Source organism: Danio aesculapii, chromosome 20, assembly GCF_903798145.1.
Source record: "Danio aesculapii chromosome 20, fDanAes4.1, whole genome shotgun sequence".
Classification (NCBI taxonomy): domain Eukaryota; kingdom Metazoa; phylum Chordata; class Actinopteri; order Cypriniformes; family Danionidae; genus Danio; species Danio aesculapii.
The window spans coordinates 45,297,183-45,320,528 of NC_079454.1; the positions used below are offsets into that span (position 1 = coordinate 45,297,183).

The window sequence follows — 23,346 nt, forward strand, 5'->3', positions numbered from 1 at the left end:
TTTTTAGTCTAACTTGTTCACTCAATTGATGTTAAGCCACACTCTTACACACGCTGTACAAAAAAGCCTCAGTGTATCCAGCGACGTCTCAGGAGGGCACTGTTCCACCACAATAACGCACTGCCTCAATTTTGCTCCAGAAAACCACCTTTTCCTGATCTAATCTATTCCTGATGGATACAATCAAATCTCCTTCTAATATATGCTGTTTTCACTCTAAAATGGGTTGTAGGATTGAAGTGAAATGGATTGCGGATGTCGTTTCATGTTGACTTCAGCCTCCACTTTTGACAACCGCAAAAGATCTGAAATGGCTTTGAGTGGTGAAGTGGGCAAATTCTTAAAAATCGACTGTTTGAATCCACAAAAGCTTGTTCTCGCTTTGAAACGGATCCCAAAGCCCCTTCAGTGCAATCGTAGCATCGTCTCTCTGAATCGTACCACCCTTACCTTGGTGTGAGAGTCGTCTCTTCATCCGGGCAGGGGGTCCTGTGCTAAAGCCGCGATCAATACTGGAGCTTCACAGTAACAGCACAAGAGCTCCCGCGGTCAGATTCTCCTTCAGAATAAACCATCGTGGCCTCTCCCACTCATGAACACTTGAAACTCGGACCTCTGAGATTCACAGATGCTGAGTTTGTGCGCCGAATTCTGAAGGATCAGGAAGTGTTTGGCCTTCACTGATGTCAGCGGGTTGCCGTGTGAAGTTGCGGTAGTCATGCTTTAGTAGAAGATGGAAATGCACTTTCCTGTGCAGAAAAAAAAAGTGACTCGAACAAACTTTTTAAAGCGTCCCTTGGGGGTAAAGTGCAGGTGCTTGAAGGGATGGTTCACCACACGTTAAAAATTTACTGTTAACTTCCTTGCACTGAGGTAATCCAAGATGTAGGCGAGTTTTATTATTATTTTTTTTTCTGAAACTGGTCCTTGGTGATTCGTGTAATGCAAGTCAATAGTAGCCATTACTGTGAGATTTTTAAAAAAGCATATCAGGGAATGCAAAATTAATACTCATATTAGACCCAAATGGAATCTGCACCATAGACTGTAAACAAATTGTGTCTGTGATGTCACCCATAGGTTTTATAAGAGCTACAAGTGGGCCTCAGCAGTGGCCACGCCCTTAATTATGCCGATTTTTAAGGCTTAATATGTCACAGAAGATAATATTAGCTATACACTACCTGACAAAAGTCTTGTCGCCTATTCAAGTTTTAGGAGCAACAAATAACAATAACAATAACAAATAACTTGACTTCTAGTTGATCATTTGGTATCAGAAGTCGCTTATATGAAAGGCAAAGACCTCTAGATTACACTTATTTTACCAACATAAAATATGATCATGCCTTGATTTTTAATTATTTAATTAGGTCTGTCTTTGCTTAGACAAAAGTCTCGTCACTTAACAGCAATAATGTACAGTATAGCATGTTCTCCCTGCGTTCGCGTGTGTCTCCTCTGGGTGCTCCGGTTTCCCCCACAGTCCAATGCAGTTCAGGTAAATCGGGAAGGCTAAATTGTCCATAGTTTATGAGTGTGAGTGAGTGTGTATGGATGTTTCCCAGAGATGGGTTGCGGCTGGAAGGGCATCCGCTGCGTAAAAGAAGTGCTGGATAAGTTGGCGGTTCATTCCGCTGTGGCGACCCCAGATTAATAAAGGGACTAAGCCGAAAAGAAAATGAATGAATGAAAGTACAGTATAGAATATAAAGTCATGGTGCAGTGGAAAAAGAATGAATATTGTGTCTGATTCTCATGAGCTTGGAGGACTGCATCCATACATCTCTGCAATGACTCAAATAACTTATTGATAAAGTCATCTGGAATGGCAAAGAAAGCGTTCTTGCAGGAGTTCATCAAGATTATTTGGATTCATCCTCAATGCCGCTCCTTCTCCTAACCCAGACATGCTCAATAATGTTCATGTCTGGTGACTGGGCTGGCCAATTCTGAAACACCTTGACCTTCTTTGCTTTAAGAAACTTTGATGTGGAGGCTGAAGTATGAGAAGGAGCGCTATCCTGCTGAAGAGTTTGCCCTCTCCTGTGGTTTATAATGTAATGGGCAGCACAAATGTCTTGATACCTCAGACTGTTAATGTTGCCATCCACTCTGCAGATCTCTCGCACGCCTCCATACTGAATGTAACCCCAAACCATGATTTTTCCTTCATCAAACTTGACTGATATCTGTGAGAATCTTGGGCCCATGTGGGTTCCAAAAGGTCTTCTGAAGTATTTGGGATGATTGGGATGCAGTTCAACAGATGATTTATCTGAAAAATCTACCTTCTGCCAAATAATCAACTATAAGTCAAGTTATTGTTTGTTGCTCTTACAACTGGGATGGAGGACAAGCCTTTTGTGACCTTGTGTATACACCAAAGCAGTAACCATTATTGAGAGAATTTTAAAAAAGCATGTCAGAGAAGGCAAAATTAATACTCATACTAGACCCAGACGGAAAATATGGACGTAGTGTCCGTGACATCACGTTGTAAAAAATTCACCCCCCTCACAGTTGTCACAAAGTGTAATATTAGATATATACACCAAAATAGTAACCATTACTGTAAGAATAAAAAAACATATCAGGGAATGCAAAATGAATAATCATGCTAAACCCAGATGGACTCTAAACCATAGACCGTAAAAAAATATGAGCACAAATAAAGCTACAGAAGTGGTCAGCAGCAGTGGCCACGGCCTTAATTCATCAGAATATTAAGGCTTAATATAAATGAAACGGATGAGTTTTAAAAAAAATTCACCCCATCACAGTTATCACAAAGGATAATATTAGCTATATGGACCAAAACGTTTTCTGTAGCAGGCTGCAAACACAATTGCTTTTAGCATTTTAACATTGGAGGCGATATAAATTTGCTCTGTTTTGGAGCCAGTGGCCTTTCGATGAATTACAGTTGTTGTTACTTTAGTTTTAGCTTTTCGAGGGAGAGCGGGAGTTTGCTTCTTGATCTACACATACAGAAATTGAATTATAAACTCATTGAGTTTAATTACTTAGTTACTTTGTGTAAATATATGTTTATTCAGTTTTTATATTAAAGTCAGTAGTATTAACTAATATGCAAATGTTTGCATTGGACAATTTTGTTGCAAAAACCTGGCCACCATGATAATCGCACAGAATTGTACTATTGAAGCATCCAATAGCAATATTAAACAACAGTATTTTACTCCTCGAATTGATATAAAGTAAACTAGTTTCATCAGCTCACCTTTTTATATAAACCACAATAAAGTTTTTATTATTTTTTTGTGCTTTAAGTGGCTGGTAACGCAAGTACTTTACACCAGCTCATTAATTTTCACTTTCCTCGTTTCTGTCACTGTTGGAGGAACACAAGTGCTGAATGAGTTGGCACAAATCGACATCAGAATCATATTTAGCCTTTTATTGACTGTATTTTATGATTCACTCAGGACCACAGTTTCAGATCTTCTTCTTTATCTTCTGATGAAGGAAAAGGTTACCTGAGAGATGGCCTAAGAGTTAATTAACAATTAACAGCAAATGTACATTTTTGTGTAAACTATTCTTTATTATTATTATTATTATTATTATTATTATTATTATTATTATTATTTTTAGTAATAAATTATTCAGATGTTAAAGAGTTTTTCTTTTGGCAGGAAACCAAGGAGCCAGCTGGTCTATAAGCACTTGTCATTACAAGTTTGGGAAGACATTTGGTGCGTGTTGTTTTCCCCAGTGCAGCTTACCAAGCATCTCTAAATCATAGTTCATGGAGTTCATGTGATGCAGCATTTACTGTGAACTAATTCATTCATTTTCTTTTGGCTCAGTCCCTTTATTAATTTGGGGTTGCCACAGCGGAATGAACCACCAACTCATCCGGTATATGTTTTACGCAGCGGATGCCCTTCCAGCTGCAACCCATTACTGGGTATATTCAGTATATTATACCAATATTCAGAGTAGCTTGGTAAACAATATAGGGAGCAACAATATAGGGAGCCACAGGTTGTCATTGTTCAAAAATGAACCAATGTGATGTGAATATAAAACCATGTTCAGCTCAGTATTGCAGGCTAGGCGGAGCAGCGCTGTTTACTGATGTTTTATTGTTGAACTGAATAAGAATTTACATTTATTGATGATGTAAAAGGTCCCTTCTGAAACTGAAAATAGCCACTTCAATCTCTTTCCCGGGAGATTTCAGTGGCTGAACAACACTTCTGTGTATATAACCCAATCGTAAAGCAACACAATCTACATGAGCTTCGCGTGACTAAAATAGTTTTAAAACACAACATTACCTGTCTAAAAGAAATACTTCATGGTGTCGTTCTTCCTCTAACGTGCAAAACTAACTCCAATATTGATTCAGGATTTTAAAAAGTTTTGATTGAGCCTTTGTTTTGCTCTCTCTGTCTCAATAATATCCAGCTCCAGGTGAATACACGTGCATGTGCGTGGCCGCAAAATGGCGGATCTGCGTGAACGGCTGCAGATGTACAAATCTACATTTGCTGACAGACAGTTTGGGCTACTTATCAGAATTATGTGAAATTATCAGCCCAAAATTCTTTAATTAGATAAACATTTTTTAGTTGAATGCATTACCAAAAAATATAAAAATACATATAAATACATTTAGATCATTTACTTTAATCATTACTAGTGGACTGTGAAGAGACTTTCAACCAGCACAACAATACATGTTTCTGAATACAATAACCTACTGCATCTTTAAGGTTTTGATATATTTCTGGTAGGAAATTAGCAAAATATCTTGCAAAATACTCTAATGATTATTATTATTAATGTAATTAAGGATTACTATTGTAATGATTTTTGGCATAATATAAAAATCTAAAAGTTTGACCCACACAATGTATTTTTGGTCATTGCCACACAACAAAAGGTTTTGTGGTCCAGGGTCACAAATAGGCTGCTGGTATCTCTAAATAAACCAAATCATATATGTTTGTTCACTCCACAAAAAAAGCATTTTAATTTTAACAACATTTAGACCTAAAATTATGCAAAATAAACTGGAATTAGAGTGGAATTTAACATACGCATGTATACAAAAAATGTAAAAAATACCATGTTTAAAACGGAAACTGAAAATGATGGCAAATGGAAAATAGGCCTTTCAAATACTGTTCTCTTATTCAACACAAATACAAATATATTGCACAGTGATTGCTCAAATTTGCAAGTTTTCAAATTTGTTAGCTGTTGAGGTCAAAATGATTAGCACTCATCTATTTTCACAGTATTTTCTTCTGTGTAAAGTCTTGTTTTTTGTTTGGTTGGATTAAAAGCAATTGAGAAGTCTTCTCTCCTACTTACGATTGCATCCATAATAAGGCTCACTTGGTTTTTATCGATGTTTGCGCTGGTTTCTTTAGCTTCGTATGTTGAGCTAGCCTGGCCAATGGCGAACCGGCGCCATTTTGATTTCCATGTTTCTTCTTTGTTGTTTGAGATGTCATTTTATCTTGGAGTTATTTAATGTTACAGTGGTTTGTTAGCTATCTTTTCGATCAGTTTGTGGCTGTTTGAAAGCGAATTTTGCACGAGTGTGAATAGGTACATCCGATCAATGCGCCGCCATGTTGTCCTCTCGGAATAAAAGCAGGATTATAACTTCAGGTTTATTTTGTACATTAATATAACAGATATCCATACAGCAGTGGAGATTAACCTGTATCCTGCACGTGAACTTTGTAACAACATTGTGTGTGACTCCTCGTTAAGTTGACTCAACACAACAAATGCATCAAATATCAATTGGTAAAGTTCTTACTGTAGTATTTCTCACAAATGCTACGTGAGATCTGCTTCCTTCATGTCTGTCTGTTGTCTGACGCAGCCAAGGGAGGAGATTAAGGCACGCTGAAAGGCACGTAGAAAGGGTGGGCGGGGAGGACTAGCCTTAAAGGAGCAGTACACCAAAACAGCCTCCTGGTGCAAAAATGTATCAAATAGAATCTTATGACAGGTATAATAAAAAATCTGATTGTGTTTTGAGCTGAAACTTTACAGACACATTCTGGAGACACAAAAGGCTCATATAAATCTGAAAAAAGGGGTAACCTAGGTGCCCTTTAAATTGCACTTTAAGATAAATACTAGTCTTTTGAAAAAATGTGTAAAAGAAATATGTACTGTCATCATGGCATCAGACTAGAAATTAGAAATTAGTTATGAAAAATATTATGATTTAAAAATTTGAAGAGAAAAAAATCTGTCTAGCAACACTTGTGAAATATTTTCAAAATAATTAAAAGGGCTGATAGGGGCCTTTTCATCATTTGTTATTTAATTGCAATTGGTTGTCATACTTGAAAAAAAACAACAAAAAAAACGCACACACACACACGCACACAAATCACCGTACAGTAGCTTAGTACCATTTCCCCTATATACCTTAAATAGGTCTTAAGTGGAAAGAAATTGACCGCACTTGGCTTGAGTTTTAAAAAGGTCCATTAGCCTAAAGCATTTCTGCATTAAGAGAAGCCCAAATATGCAAAGTAGAAGCTAGGAAACAGTTTGCGCTGGCCCTGGGCTTCTGGCACATTCACTGAGACAGCTGTCCTCTCTGCGGCACTGCGCGTCAGGGGTGAGGCCTGCGATAAACTTCTGAAGAAACGGGACAAAATAAGCAGTACAAATCTCTGGTTCCTTCACATTTCTTAAAGTGAGCGATGTGGGGACAGATGCCATTTGCATCTGTAAGCAGCAGCTGCGGCGGTGGTGGGTGGCGTGGAGCACAGGATTGGAGGTACGTGCCCTTGTGCCCGGCCGAGGGAAGGGTTTTGGCTCATGCCAGTGTGTGCAGAAGAGATGCCAGCAGTCGGATCCAGCAGTGTGAGGTTACACCTCAGCATACACTTGTTAGTTCACTAACTGTATCGAGTAACCTGGTGTCGTTTTTAACTGTTTGTGTCATTTTGTCTATGTAGTGGATTCAGCATGAACTGTATAGGTGATGATGATTAAAAGTGCTGTATGTACATTTTTGGCTCTTCCAAAGCATAAAAATACAATATTATCTCTGCAGATGTTTAAGAAAACTGCTCAGTTAGCAGATTTGTTTATCTGAAAAACAATGCTAAAGTCAGTTATTCTGCTTTGAAAATGTGTTTCATGCCGGAGCGTCTGTCTTTGTTTTAGTCCCTTTAATCAGCCCAATACCAGTTTAGCCAATTAGATTTCAGCACCCTGGGTTGCCTTGGTGGAAGATGGATATACTAATCATTCAGGCATGAGGCTCTCAAAGTATGCATCCGTGGCTGAAAATGCGACCTCTAGTGGACAGTAGCATTAGTAGATTCCACATGAGGGGGTTTTTAATTAGCAAATAATATAACAACAGTATATATATAACAACACACAACTAGACCAGATTTGCAGTCATAAGCAATTTGACTGTCTGCACCAGACGCCCAAAACATTTAAATACAGCCATTCAGAAGCACAGAATAGTGCACTTACTGCATTCCAGTGAAATGGTAAGGTTTAGAATCTAATCAATACATATAAATCCTCTTTATCATTATTAAATGTACTTGCTAAATGAATGACTGATATCTATTGGCTTGCACTGAGTCTCAGTTCTATAGTTTAATTTGAAATGATTTATTTTATTGTCAAGATCTGAGGTGAACTATCTGCTGCTGCTTTCATTATTAGCATTTAACACTGAATAAAGCACATGAGGTGTACCTGAGGTAATCTTTGTCATAATTTATGTTGTTCAGCTGAGAGATATAGAAGCCGTTTTTGGAATGGAAATTTCAGGTGTTGGTTTGGGTAAAAATTACTTTGAATATGGAAAATATTCCTTCTATTGCATGTCGTTGCCTTTAATTAGGACACGGTTTGCTTTATAGTCGGGCAAGCTCCTGTTTGTATCATCAATCTGGCAACCTGCTCTTGCGTGGAGTCGTCAGAGGAGGGGCCACATGAAAAAGTGTTTTGAACTAGGAGTGCAATACCTAGCTAAACCACTGGGTGACAGACATATACTTGCACCTTTAAACTGGTAGGTGAAGGTCTGGAGCACTTAACCATCATACATGTGTTGATTTTGATGTGGATTCATGTCAATTGATTGATTACCTCTTGTGTAGTTGGTTCCTGCACTGATTGAGGTGACTAAAAGCCACGGTCACTAGAGTTTGAGCATGCGAAATTCTGTCATACGGCACTGCGAAAAGAGGCGGGATTAAACAAGATGATTGGATATTACAAAAGCGAGCGATTGCTCCATATTTTACATTTCTGTAGAGAGGTCATGTTTTGACCTTCTATACGCTTATTTCACGCGGCCGCCATTTTAAAGAACCAAAGCGAGGCTGTGGTGGGAAGAAACGCGGAAGTATAGGACCAGCACTGTAAACATTGCAGTGACATGCTGTGGACTACAAACCTCCAGCTATTGCCGAGATTTCAAAATACAGATATGGTGTAAACATCACTTTAATATCAGTCAGTACGTTTAATTTAAACAATTAAAAGCAATTTAGCATCAAACAACTTCACAAGCTCTGTAAGAGTAATATGCTCAAGTGTCCTCCTAGGCTTCAGTTAATGGCAGCAGGTAAACAGAGGGGAGGCTTCCCTGCTTCAGCCTAGGTAACTTGGTGAGCGCTAAACACTGCAGTCCTCTGTAGCACACCCTCGTGTTGTCCCGGTACTTAAGTTTTAAAACAGTCTAATTCCCGCTAAGTTAAAATTGAAGCGCCGCTGAGCGCGGATGACTCGACTGATCTTCACGGCTGCTTCGCGATCCAGTCTCCATGTATCTTGTGTTTGCACTCAGTTTACTGCTCTTTACCCAGTGCAAACACAGATACACGGAGACTGGAGCGCAAGCGCGAAACAGCCATAAGGATCAGTAGAGTCATCAAGCAGATCGCTCGGCTGTGTTTGTGCTCAGTAAACAGCGGAGGGTGAACTGATGACCTTCTCGGCCAATCACAAGCATATCTGTTGAGCACGTGAACACAATGGCCAATCAGCGCTGTTTTAAGAACGCCATCAACAGTGCTTTAAATGTTAGCGGGAAATTGATAAATTTTCTTTTAATTCAGTATCGTGACAAGTCTAATATAGTGAAAGAATCAGTTCATTAACTTGAGTTTGATAAATGGTATCTAAAACGTGTGTTTGGGAAAGAAAGCGTTAGTTAACTAGTGCCGTTTCCCTTAACTTAGCTGAAAATGAGCTCTGATATCCCTTTATATTTTCACCATTCATTCAGAACGGACCTTCGGGTCACTCAGAAGGCGGTGAAATGATAAATTTGTGTCTCGTTCTATTCGCTGATAAGATATACAGCCAAGTACACAACGTTCTAATGTAACTCCAAACGATACTTCCGGGTTTCTTCCCACCGCAGCCTCGATTTCGCTTTTAAAAATGGCAGCTGCGTGAAATCAGTCTATTGGTCTCACGGCAGGTCAGAGTTCACCAAGCTTGAACTTTGCAATGTAACGACATGCAAAACTTGTCACACCACCTTGCGTTTCCGGTCTGCCACATTCACATGCATATGAATGGAGGTCTATGAGGCGAAAAGAGCAGTGTGCCCGCAGCTTGAGTCTGTATTATCAGCTGTTTCAAATCTGTAATTAGATGTTCCAAGTTGGAGTTTTTTTGTGGCCTAAGGAAGGTTTGTAAGCCGAAACGCATTGGCATTTATTTTATTTCATAAAATTTTCTATTTTATTACAGTTGCTGGAGTTCCCTATTTTTTACTATATTTGAGTGATGATTAAGCAATTTTATGGTTATTATTACATATCAATATGACTGCAAGTTATTATTTTGGTCACTTTATTTTAAGGTACAATTCTCGCTATTATTAAGCCATTAACTAAGATTTTTAGCTTAATAAACTACTAATTTGCTGCTTAGTCAGGTTGGGTATAGGTATTGGGTAGGATTAGAGGCGTAAAATAAGATCAGGTAATATGCAACTAATTAGCTGTCGCCTCACAGCAAGAAGGTCGCTGGTTCGAGCCTCGGCTGGGTCAGTTGGCGTTTCTGTGTGGAGTTTGCATGTTCTCCCTGCGTTCGCGTGGGTTTCCTTCGGGTGCTCTTGTTTCCCCCACAGTCCAAAGACATGCGGTACAGGTGAATTGGGTAGGCTAAATTGTCCATAGTGGGTTGAGTGTGAATGAGTGTGTGTGGATGTTTCCTAGAGATGGGTTGCGTGCCTCAAAGATGGTCCGCTGCGTAAAACAAATAAAGGATAAATTGGCGGTTCATTCCGCTGTGGCGACCAAAGAAAAAATTTTTAAAAATTATAAAAAAATTTTTTATCGGAGATTCAATTTTGACACCAGCAAAATTGACTGTGGTGGCTAACATAAATCAACATTTTAGCCAATTTGGCAGGTGATGGTTCATTAATTATGTTCTTTGATTTTGCAGGTTATCTCTATCAGATCACTTCTCTATAGGGAGTTTCAACATTAGCAAAACAAAGAGTAAAGTAGGTCACGCATTGTGTGAAATGCCAGATGTTTGAAACCATGAATTAATATAAAATACTTATATACTGGCCTTTTGATTTCCATTCCCTTTGCCTTTTTTGAAAAGCCTCAATACAACCACATTGATGTCACTTTTGTTCAATCTTTTGACCGTAATAAATAAAAACTGTTAAACAAAATAACAAATATAAGGTGTGTATGCAGTTTGTAGTATGTTGTGAGATGGCAGACACTGAAAACACTATACATTTCATGCTTTTTGTGGTTTAATATTCACAGACACTAGTGTACATTATAATTTGATTTAGGCATACGTTTCAGTCAAAATTTGACAAATGTAACGTTCTGTATTATTTAGCTAATTCAGTTTTCATTGGAATTATTTCTGCATGTTTTGCTTTGTTCACTTATACTTATGTTGTGTTCACACCGAACGCGGAACGTGTGAATAAATCATGATGTTTGTGCGTAATTAAAGGCATGAACATTTTGAGTTTACTTGGTTAATTTGTGCATGATATCTGCGTGAAATCATCAAATTCACTTAACAATAGACATGGATTTGTGTCATGGGTGGTGGGGCTTCTGTCTGCCCGGTGTCACTAGCTTCATTGTTAAATGGCTAACCTGGATTTTGTTGAGAGAATAGCTGTGTTTATGTAATTTAGGAATGCTGAAAAATTGTGTAGATTCGTTTGGCGCCATGTCTGAGTCCACTAGATCCTTTCAGAAGAGCACCAAGCTCTGTGAGTTCACAAACTCCACCAGAAATTATACCTGGATGATGGAAGCTTTCAGCGGTGCTTCTGACTGAGCCGAGCCCCGTTTGATGAACTGTTGTTTGGTGTCAGCAAGAGGATTTCCCCTTGGAACACCAATGCCATGCGCTACGTCATAATCACTCCCATAGAAGAGCAAGCACATGATTGGTTAACGCGGTGCGAATGTCCACTGATGTTCAGATTTTCGAGCGATATGCGTGTTAAGCACGTGAAACACACAAAACGATCAACTCGTGCTGCTTCATTTGCACAAAATGTGCCACAGGATGTCTATTTGCGTCTTTTCAGCCGCTTGCATTCAAGATCTTGTCCTTTCGGTCATGACCCAAAGCTCATGGCCATAGGTGAGAGTAGGAACGTAGATTGACCGGTAATCGAGAGCTTTGCCTTTCGGTTCAGCTCATTATTTTCCACAACGGACCAGTACATCGACTGCATTGCTGCTTGATACGCCCGTCAATCTCACGTTCCATCCTTCCCTCACTCTTCACTCATGAACAAAACCCCAAGATACTTGAACTCGTCCACCTGGGGTAAGGACTTTACTCCAACCTGGAGATGGCAAACCCCCTTTTTCCGGTGGAGCACAATGGCCTCGGACTTGGAGGTGCTGATTCTTATCCCAGCTGCGTAACAATCGGCTGCAAACCGAAATAAATATTTAATTGTTTATAATAATTCTTTATTCGTTTGGTTGGTTTTAAATAGATTTAAACAACCCTTTCTTGATTTGCTTGTATACTTCTATTTTTTGTGCTCATTGTGCATCTCAAAATATTGCGTTACGAAAACAAATTACTTTGCACACATCGTTTCATATTGACTTTAAATCCAAATATGTAACACCAGTTTGCAAATTCCAAGTATTTTCTTTATTAGTCCATAAAGTTTCCTATCTTCTTGTTGTTCATTTGAAGTAAAGATGAAACGCGCATCAATCTAAGAAGGACAGGAAGAGAAAAGAAACATGTTTTTTTTTTTTTTTTTTTCTCTCACATTTCCTCTGGATGTCTTGTTCTCTGGCGAGTTGAAAGGCCCATTTAGTCTCTCGGCTCCCTGCCTCTCAGAATCTGCATTAGTCTCCAAGGGTTTCTTCAGCTCGGAGACAAATCATAAAATCACTACCTGGCTCTTTTTGTAGGCTACTTGCTCTGTTTCCCTTCATCTCTTCAGAGAGTTGGGCCAAAGAAGCCTGAAAGCAACATGAGTGGAAACAAATGCGCCAAGAGTAGACAGAAGCAAAATAATGCATTTGATGAGGGATTGTCTGGATCTTCAACACCCGCTCATGATTGGAAATTGAACTTAAAGTGCTCTGCGGATCCTCATTATGGAGAAATTCACTCCTGGAGCTGCTGCCTTGTTGCAATGTTTGGGGAGCCCTGGGGACTTTTTCTTTTTAAAAGACTAGGTTTGCTAGTGCTTTCGGATGTTTAAAAGTCTTTAGCCTTTACCTGGATTAATTTGTCCTGATTGCTTCCACCTTCAGAGAAACTTGCTTGAACTTGCAGTGAAGTTTTAACTGCTGATTCAGTGAAAACGGAAGCTCCCAGACTGCAGTAATTGGACCGGCGCAGCAAACTTTAGCATGTGAAATTAGAGTTGAATATAGCAATATGGAACCGCTCATTAAAACACTCTCTTCAATGACACCTGTGACCATGTGTGCCAGACGCCGGCCATTATTTTCAGGTTTTCTTCTTACGCACGAGTCTGTGGCTGTCAGGAAAGATGCGTAGATCATCACATTTCTTCTCCATCCTTTCATTACATTTCCTCAAATCGCTCTTCATTAAAGCCTTTTGTTATCCCGCTCTTCTAATTGGACGACTGACGGTAGACATGATTTTGTCAAGTAGGACTTGTTGCTGGATCAGTGTGAAGTTGCTTCTGGAGCTAAACGGTGGCGAATGCTGATCTCTTAACTGCTTCTATAAATAGAGAAAATGATTGACTGTATAACGCTCTCAATGCATTTGGGTTACAGAGAGTTTAAAGACTCACTAGGGCTGCACAATATATAATTTCAGCGTCAATATCGCAATGTGTCCATCCACAATAGACACAACGCAAGATATGCAATGTTGAGTCTGAATTATAGTTGACCAGGAGCCACAGAATTGCATTTAATCACCGTATTTAGACAGAATTTATACAATTTATGCTCTAGTCCAATATCTACATTTCAACAAAAATCAAGATTATTTCTCTTACCCTACTGGCAGATATTTTGCTTCATTTAAGGAATTTTGTCTTATTTCTTCTGAAGTTGCAAAACAAAACAATATTGTTACTTAATCTAAGAATATTTTAGATATTTGGGCTAGAAACGAGACAAAGTAAGCCAAGCGTTTTTTGCATTGTGATTATTTCATTTCTGCTCCTGAATACTGTTATGCTATGTTCACACCAGACATGGCATGCACGAATAAGTCATAATATTCACACGTAAATAGGCGCGTGAACTTTTTTTTTGGTTTTACTCTTCGCTCATTAGTGTGTCAAATTCGCTTAATTTGTGCTTCAAATTTGCTTCATTCGCACGTCAAATTCATCCAAAATAGATGCGGATTCTCATCATGGGCTTCTGTCTGCACGGTGACTAGTTTAGTTGTAAAATAGCTAACATAGATATTATTGTCATAGTATCTGTGCTTTGTATGCTTTAGGAAGGCTGCAAACAGCGTAGATTAATTCGGTGCCATGTCCACTAGATCCTTTCTAAAGTGCACCCAGCTCTGTGAGCTCATCAACTCCTCCAGAAACTATACCTGGATGGTGGAAGACTTCCCTTGCAGACACACACTACAGGTGCTACATCAAAATCACATCCATATGAGAGCAAGCTCCTGATTGGTTAACGTGGAGTGATTCATGCGTTAAGCGTATGAAATCTACTGCCAGCTAGTGATTTAGTGATATTGCAGAGCAAACAAACAGCACGCAGAAGTATAAATGCATGACTACGCGCAAGGCAGGCGCCTTGGGTCACGCCGATCACTTGATGCAGAAGTATAAACCAGCCTTTACATGTTAATCACTCACGCTTGACGCTTTATTCATATCTGGTGTGAACATACCATTAGACACCCCAGAAAACCGTCAAATAGTGCTATTCAAACTATCTTGTAAGACTGTATTCATATCACAAACAATCAAATATTGTAATATCAGATTTTTTCAATATCGTGCAGAACCTCACTTTCAAAAAGTTCACGCCTTCCTTTCAAAATGGCCAACGGTCAGTCTTTTTAGCCACACTGTTCTGTGGGGGAGGGATCTGTACAGATTTGCTTGTTTGTTATGGGAAACCCTGTTTTTTGGTGTCTACTATGTGCCTGCATACATTTTGACACGAGAAAAGACATCACAATACATCCTATCACATATCCTGTCCTTCCAGTGTCATGTTTTGAGTTTAATTTGAATTTATCTGCCCTAGAATTCATTTTAATAACATAAAATATTTTGTATATTATGTTTGGCTTTTTCTGCTTATCTTGCCTACTTTTGGGACACATTTTTATTTGTATCAATTGCATCAATCAATGGATTTATGGATCAATAATTTTTTTATTTTCTTAAAAATAAACATATTAAAAAAGAAATAGATTAGAAATTAGTAATAGTAATTGTGAATGTATATGTTATTTAACATTTAAATGAAGATCAAACCAGTTTAATATATTGCAGCATCGTAGTTTTCTTGATGCAGTGTTTGATTTCTTCATTTTTTACATTTACAAATGTATAAACACTAATAATATTATAGTAAAAAATATAGCAACTTTAATTTATTTTGTATATCGTCTCAATATTAAGCTTTTGTTGATAAAATTTGATATTTTTAGTTGACTAAATAATAAAGAAATGGTGATTCTTTGGATTCAAACATATTTTAGTATACAGATTTTGAAGGCTTGAGGGTTAAAATTAAAACTTTAATCTAATCAACAATAATAATAATAATAGTAATAATAATAATCATAATAATAATAATCATAATAATATATTTGTTAAAAAAAGTCAAACATTTTAAGTCTTAATCGCTGTAAATATTTATTAATAATTGTTATAATAATAATAATAATAACAATAACAATAATAATAATAATAATATATTATTATTATTATTTTCTCCACTCATGGAATTTTTTGGGAAGGCAGACAAAAGTGTCAAAATAATTTAATTATGAAGTTAATAAATTTTTTGTTTGCGTCCACTTTATTTTCATCACACATGTTCACACATCGTATCAGTTTGCCTTTTGTTCCTGCTTTATATTTCACCCTATAAATACTGTATGTTTACCAGCAAAACTTTCTTTTCGATGTTCAAGCTGAGCAGAACAGCGCTTCACGCCGGGAGGAATATTTTGGAGAATCTGAGTCCGTCATGCACTGTGCTTTTGGGCTAAAAAAAACAATGCAATGCAATAGAACAACGAATGCTATGGGAAAAGCAAACCGACAGGGTTCACCGCCAGCTTTAAATGAGTTTGTATGTTGTCTGCCTCTCTTTTGGAGATGATGTGTGGGGCTTTTTGCTGGAGTCTCTGAGATCTGATCCCTGCTGGTTGGCAGTGTTTGAAGAGCAGTATGGGTATGATGCTCTCCGTGGTGCTTCACGGCAGATGTTCACGCAGTTTGTGTATGTGGTGAATTTATGAGGCAATGGTTTGAAGACCGCATGAAATAGAAGTTGCGATAGTTTTTATTCCTTATTGCTTCACATATACCCTCACTGGCCACTTTATTAGGTACAACTTTCTAGTATCAGGTTGGACCTGCTTTTGCCTTCTGCACTGTCTTAATCCTTCATGGCATAGATTCAACAAGGTCCTGGAAATATTCTCAGAGATTTTGGTCCATATTGACATGATAGCATCACACAGTTGCTGCAGATTTGTCAGCTGCACATCGCCAATGCGAATCTTCCATTCCACCACATCCCAAATGTGCTCCCTGGCACCTTGTGTGGTCTTCTGCTGATGTAGCCCATCCACTCTTAAGGTTGGACATGTTGTGCATTTAGAGAAACTCTTCTGCATGCTCTTCTGCAACAAGAAAGTGGTTGTGACTTGATTTGGTCTATTTTTTGTTTTTAATTTAAAACTTTTTTTTTACTCCTCTTGGGGCAATTCTTTCTGACATGGTATGGTGCTTCACATATACAAAAATACCACACTTGACACTAAATACCAACACTTAACCTCTTAAGGCCCAAGGTGTTTTTTTTTTTACATGCATTTTTTATTTCTCTTTGCTATTTGGGTTTATTAGTACCAAATTAGAATAGAAACTTAAGTATCATCTTTTGATAAGATGTACTTTTAGAGAAAAATGATGTCTATATATGTGGACTCATGGTCCGAATGTACATAAAACACTTTTTTCCTGAATTTGTTAATGCATATTTAACATAGAATTTTGCTTTGACTATCAGAGAGTAAAAACAAATTCATATGCTGCAAAACAGTTGCACAAAAGTAAATTTAAAGCAGTTTGTGAAACATCTAATTGTCAATTTGCTGATTAAAAAGGTTTTAAAAGGGACGGCTTACCCAAAAATAAAAATGTTGTCCTGATTCAAACCTTTCACTTGAGTTTCTTGCTTCTGTTGAACACAAAAGATGTTTTGAAAAATGGTTGCTTTTGACCTCATAGTATTTATTTATTTTATTTTTTACCCTACTATGGAAATCAATTGGTGCAATCAACTAGCGAGCTTCAAAACATCATGCTTCGTGTTCAACAAAGGAAACTCATAAAAGCACATTAGGGAGAGTAAATGATGAGGTCATTTTCATTTTTAGGTGAACCATCAATTTATTTTTGCATTGTGGTTTGCTAATGGTGGACCTCATTTGATTGACAGGTTGCCACACACTCGTACCTTTAAATGTTAACAGAGAGGAATGAGACGTTATTTTGCTAAAATATTATGAGATGTTTACATAAATGTTGAAAAATGGTTGCTGTTGACTTTCATACTAGTTTTATTTTTTTTTACCTTACTATGGAAGTCAATGAGTGCCATCAACTAGCGTGCCTTAAAATTTTACGTTTTGTGTTTAACAGAAAGAAAGACATTCATAAAGGTTTAAAATCACACGAGGAAGAGAAAATGATGAGGTTATTTTCATATAAAAGTGAACTATACATTTATTTTTGGATTGTGGTTTGCTATTGGTGGATCTCATTTGATTGACAGGTTGCCCCACCCTCATGCCATCAAATGTCATCAGAGAGGGATGAGACATTGTTTTACTAAAAGATTAAGATATTTACATAAACTTTGATTAATGGTCGCTGTTGACTTGTATAGTATTTTTTACCCTACTATGAAAGTCAATGGGTGCCATCAACAAGCTTTCTTCAAAATATCATGTTTTGTGTTCAACAGAAGAAAGAAACTCATAAAGGTTTAAAATTACACAAGGGAGAGTAAATGATGAGGTCATTTTCATTTTTAGGTAAATCATCAGTTTATTTTTGCATTGTGGGTTACTGTTGGGGGATCTCATTTGATTGACAGGTTTCCCCACCCTAATTAAGGTTTCCCCACCCTAATTGACAGGTTTCCCTACCCTCAGAGAGAGAGAGATGAGATGCTATTTTGCTAAAATATTATGAGATGTTTACATAAACCTTGAAAAATAATGATGTAAACTAATAAAATATGTATAAAAGTTCCATTAAAAAATATGTTTACTTTGACTTTGTAGACATTTTTTCTTTTTTGCTAAATTCATTTTAATTTGAAAGCTGAGATATTTTTTATCATAGAAAAAACGTGTGTTTTTTTTTTCATAACTAAACTGTAATTGAGATAATTTATTCAATTTTTAAATAATTGTTTTTAATTACAGAGTCTTTAGTGGTTCGTAAAATGCAAGTCAGTGGCATTGAGAACCTTTAAATCAGCTCTCCAAAAATAACTGATTCAAAAGGATCGATTATTAAACCTACATGATTCCTACGTGACTGAGGCTGTGGGTTGTTGTAATTAATGTTCATTTTCAGGCACAGACCGATTATTTTGCTTTCTAAGACTCTGATATATCATTAAGAGCCATGGGTATTTTTGTCTGTGTATTTTATTTTTGCTCTCTGAAAGTTGGTGTTTGTTTACTTGCATTTTATGAATCACCAAGTCTTTAATGTTCTTCTGAAAAAAAGAAGCCTACATCTTTGATGGCCTGAGAGTGAGTAAATTAACAGTACAGTATTTTTTTTTTTTTTGACTAATTGTTTATTTTGGGGTTTTTTTCAGCTAAAATGCATCTTCAGCCGTTCGTACGGGGAGGTGGTTTGTTTAAGCATGCCAGGAGAAGAAGCACGGAGGAAATTCTTTTCAGACCTCATTTTGGTGCAGGCAGCCAAAGCGCCACCCCGCAGGAGAAAATCAGGTAAGTGTTTACTGTGATTAATGCAGAAGTATAGATTTATCTGGTCCTGACTGGAGGAAGAACAGGTTTTTTGAAGTGTTATTTAAAGCGAGCATTAACAACACTCTTCTGAGGTTGGCACGGTGGCTCAGTGGTTAGCACTGTCACCTCACAGCAAGAAGGTCACTGGTTTGAGTCCTGGCTGGGCCAGTTAGCATTTCTGTGTGGAGTTTGCATGTTCTCCCTGTGTTTGTGTGGGTTTTCTCCAGGTGCTCATGTTTTCCCCCACAGTTAAAGACATGAACTATATGCACTACCTGCGCTATAAATGAATTGGATGAACTAAATTGGCCGTAGTGTGTGTGTGAATGTGATAGTGTATGGGTGATTCCCAGTATTGGATTGGCGGTTTATTCCGTTGTGGAGACCTCTGATAAATGACGGACTAAGCTGAAGGAAAATAAATGACTCTTCTCTAAGGTTGACTAATGTTACCAAGATTTTTACATCAGAAACATCATACTTTAGAAGTAATAGGCTATTTTCTGCTGTTTAGACTGCTCTCATTGAAACACATTGTTTGAATAGGTGCGGAGTGGTAGTTAAACTCAGATGAAAACAGCCTCTAATGTGATATATATATATATATATATATATATATATATATATATATATATATATATATATATATATATATATATATATATATATATAGATAGTTTATTTCATTTATTGTTCACTTTAAGTAGTGAACTGCACTCATTTATATATTTTTGTTGTAACGTTTTTTTATTTTACATTCTTGTGGTAACAAAACAAACACACCGAGTAAAAATCAACACACCAGGCAAAAAATTCATCAACGTAAAAGCACAGTGCAAACTATTTTACTGAACTAGATTTAATATACAGTAGTCAACATCTGAAGCAGATCAAAGAATGTTTTCAAAATTGCCCCAAGACAAGACTGGGTGTCATTCAATAATTTTAGGACAACACTGATGAAAGGTTTTCATCCACTTCTAATGTTGAGTACTTTAGTTAGCAAAATTAGTAACTAGTAAAATATCATGTGCTGTCATCATGGTAAAAACAAAAAAAGATATTATTTTTAAACTATATGTTAAACTATTATGTTAAAAATGTGTTGGAAAAAGCTTCTCTGCAATAAGCAGCACTTTTTTAAAGTAATCTATATTATTAAGACTGATGATTGTCATAATATAGTAATATGCTGTACATACATTTATATATATAGCTTGAATTCTACAGTAATTCAGGAAGAGGTACAATGCATTCTTGTAGAGAGGTCTACCTGGAAATAAAAGCATGGTCACGATGCAAGACATCTGTTTACAAGTAATATTTAGTGCTTATCATGATTAGTTAAAAGCTGAATTGTTAAAAGTACGAGTTTTTTTAAAATATGTCCAACTGTTTTACACACTGATCTGTTAATGTCTTTTTTACCAGTGTAATTTATATCTCATTATGTTCTCACGATACAATTTCTTTCATAAAGAAAATGAATTGAGGCAATTTATAAATGAGCAAGCGAAATTTTTTTTATTTATCAAATGCTGCACATTTCTATGTAAAATAAAAAGCCAAAAGCTACTTGGCATAAGTATCTTCGTTACATCTAAGCTATTTTTGCAATTTTCATTTTTAAATTGAAGCAACTTCAATCCAAATCAAGTGACTTGAAATTTTCACTAGACGTTGATAACAACCAAAGAAATGCCGATATGAAAAGAAAACAAATCTAATTATTTTACGTTATGCGTAATAAAATGAAATGACACAAGGAAAAAGTATTGAACACATGAAGAAAGGGAGGTGTAGAAAGCCAGTGGAAGCCCAGACAGCACCTGAAATCCTTTAGTAGTTCTTCAGCAACTCTGCCCTTTTCAATTATAGTTAGCTGCTTCAGTCCAACATCTACATTAGCAGGATGATGAAGATAAAACCAGGGTGGACGTGTTTAAGGAATACTTTTTATCCTCACTTTAAATAAATTTTTCTATTTTCAACCAACAAACAAATTTTTTTTATAAAATATTCAAATAAATAACAATGTAAATAAAATCAAATGCAATCTATTAATAATAAATAAACTAAATTAACAAAAGGGTTCAAATCAACATTTTTATACAGTCACGCACCATTTCAGTATTATTTGCTAACTATTAAGTACTATTATATGTTTTTCATTTAACTGAAATAAAACTCAAGTGCTACAGTACTAAAATAACTAAAACTTAAATAAAAATCAGCCTATATGGTATTGTAACCCACTAGTCCTAATACAGGTTAGAGGAGTGAGGGTTACCTGCATAACACTTTGCCAGCTAGCCTCGATACACTCACTCCCCTATACCTCACTCCCATCCTGGACAAGCCCCTATGTGTAACCCTCCGGTCCTACTGCACTCAACCCAGTCTGAGCTGGGATTGAACCAGCAATTCTTTGTATGGGTCTTGGTTGCTCTGACAAGGAGGCTAAAGACCATGGCCCCTAGCGTCTGTCGCTAGAGCACCTTTAGAGGTCAGAGGAGTGAGGTTTACTTGCATAGCTTCGCTAGCTGGCCTCCGTTACAGTATGATTAACAATACTACCAATTCTAAAAGTATATAACATTGAGAAAAATGTTGAAATAAAAATATAAATGCTAGAATTTTATCATTACAGTGCAGTTTTTAGATTCTTTTTCTGTTTTTATATTTTCTCTGTGTAATTTCTCTCAGTATGTCCTTTAAAAAAATATTTGTTAGTCTTTTCTTTTCCTTTTTACAATTTTCATTTTTTAATCGGAGCAACTTAAATCCAAGTCAATCAAATCTTAGTGATCAATAAAACTGTTAATGAAACATATGAGGCAGAATTGTTCAGTTCAATTATTTACTGTAAATAATATGCTGTACCAAACAGAAACAAATTATAATAAATAACAACAAAAACAAACAATTCAACAAAACCAGGTGTTACACATTTAAAATACTATAGTAATGTATTGTAAAGGGAAATATTTAGGAATGAATGATTATATTGTATGTATGTATGTATGTATGTATGTATGTATGTATATATATATATAAATATATGTATGCATGTATGTATGTGTGTATATATATATATATATTATATAACTCTTCATTAATAAATTACACCACATAATGTAGTATCATTAGTTACTATCATGAACTAATAGTAATTCCCATAGTATACTAGTATGCTATTAGCCTTTAATACAGTAAACTACCGATATAAACCAATTTAATTTGAGTACTTCACTATTGTGTAGTTAAAAACCTTATAGTTCTTTCTATTAATTACTAAAGTATTTTTGAGCACAGTATCAGATTTAACGTTATTGCATCTTGTACTTCTCGAGTACGTCACAAGGATTCCTGCTTCAGAAATAACTTCTCACCCTCAGTCATCTTTTTTTGTTAGTCTAATTTGTTGGTGACGTCATCGACCAGAGCGAGAGGTGGCAGTAATATACAAAGTTTGTTGTCGATCACCGTAAAACAGCATGAAGAAGAAATCGTCATTCTCGCCATCATATGGATTTACTTTCATTGGCTAGACATCTGCCTCACAGCTCTGTGAATGTCTGTGCTGTTACTTATTGATCCGTGATGGGTAAATGTGGCTTGTGTGGAAGCTACTGCGCTACTTGACTAAAAAAACTAGCTCCGCTACTGAAAAGCTATTTGATTTATAAAGTAGCGACATTACCGCCACACTACTGAGAAATGTAGTTAAGCTAGTAGCGTCACTACTTGTAGCAAGGTCACTGCCCAACACTGAAACTAACCGTATGATTTTGTTAGCTCACATTGTTAGTTTTGTCGTGAACAATTCATCTTTGCATTTCGTTAAGAAAAAAAAAGTTTGCCCTTGTAATCTAAAATTAAAATCGGAAAAATTCTCAGATTGTATGTCTGTGGTATTGGGGCGTGGCTAACATACTAACCACGCCCCAACAACTGTCAGTTTTGACAACAAAGAGAAATGATGAGCTGGTGGTGTTTGTTAGATTGTAATAACTCTCCCCAAACACTTTTCCAGATCTTTCTGAATGAATTGTCTACTTTACTACATCCAATCAGCTCGCAGTACAAAAAACAAGCCAAACCCACTGTTTTCTCATTTAGTATTCTGATTGTTTAGAAACTGCGTCACAAAAAAACAGTTGCAACTTCTGGTTCATGTGGACTTTCACATCAGAAGGGGGCTTTTAGTCTATGAGAGACTATAAGACGGTTAAAGCCAAATTTCAAGTTTCTTGAAGACAGGTCTATCATCTTCAGCCTGAAGAAGAGGATGTAGAATATCTGCAGAAACTACTGGGGCTGCACACACTTTGTGCTTGACCAATAATGAGGCCATTAGCATGCTAAAGGCGTATGTTAAAGTGCCTTATGTCTCTACCTTGAGTCTGTAGGGATGTCAGATGATGAGGTCTGACTGGATCCTGATTTCATTCATTACCATTGTGACTTTTACCTTCCCCACATTGCCCCGTCTTCCTGTTTGGATCAGCTGTGTTAAAGGGATGGTTCATCCCAAAATGAAGTAAAAACACATGCAGTTGCTTTTTGTAATACAACAGCTTAGGGAGCAGCAGCATTTTGACATTTCATCTTTTAGATTGG

General features: G+C 36.8%; 1 protein-coding gene across 2 annotated transcripts in view; it reads left to right on the top strand.

The window, feature by feature from the left end:
* The window catches only part of atad2b (ATPase family AAA domain containing 2B), a 201,145-nt gene that overhangs the window by 46,325 nt on the left and 131,474 nt on the right, over window positions 1-23,346 (top strand). For both annotated transcript variants that reach the window (XM_056480747.1, XM_056480748.1), the window contains exon 20: window positions 18,567-18,702. In XM_056480747.1, coding sequence (XP_056336722.1) covers window positions 18,567-18,702 — 136 coding nt within the window. The remainder of the gene's footprint in view (window positions 1-18,566; window positions 18,703-23,346) is intronic.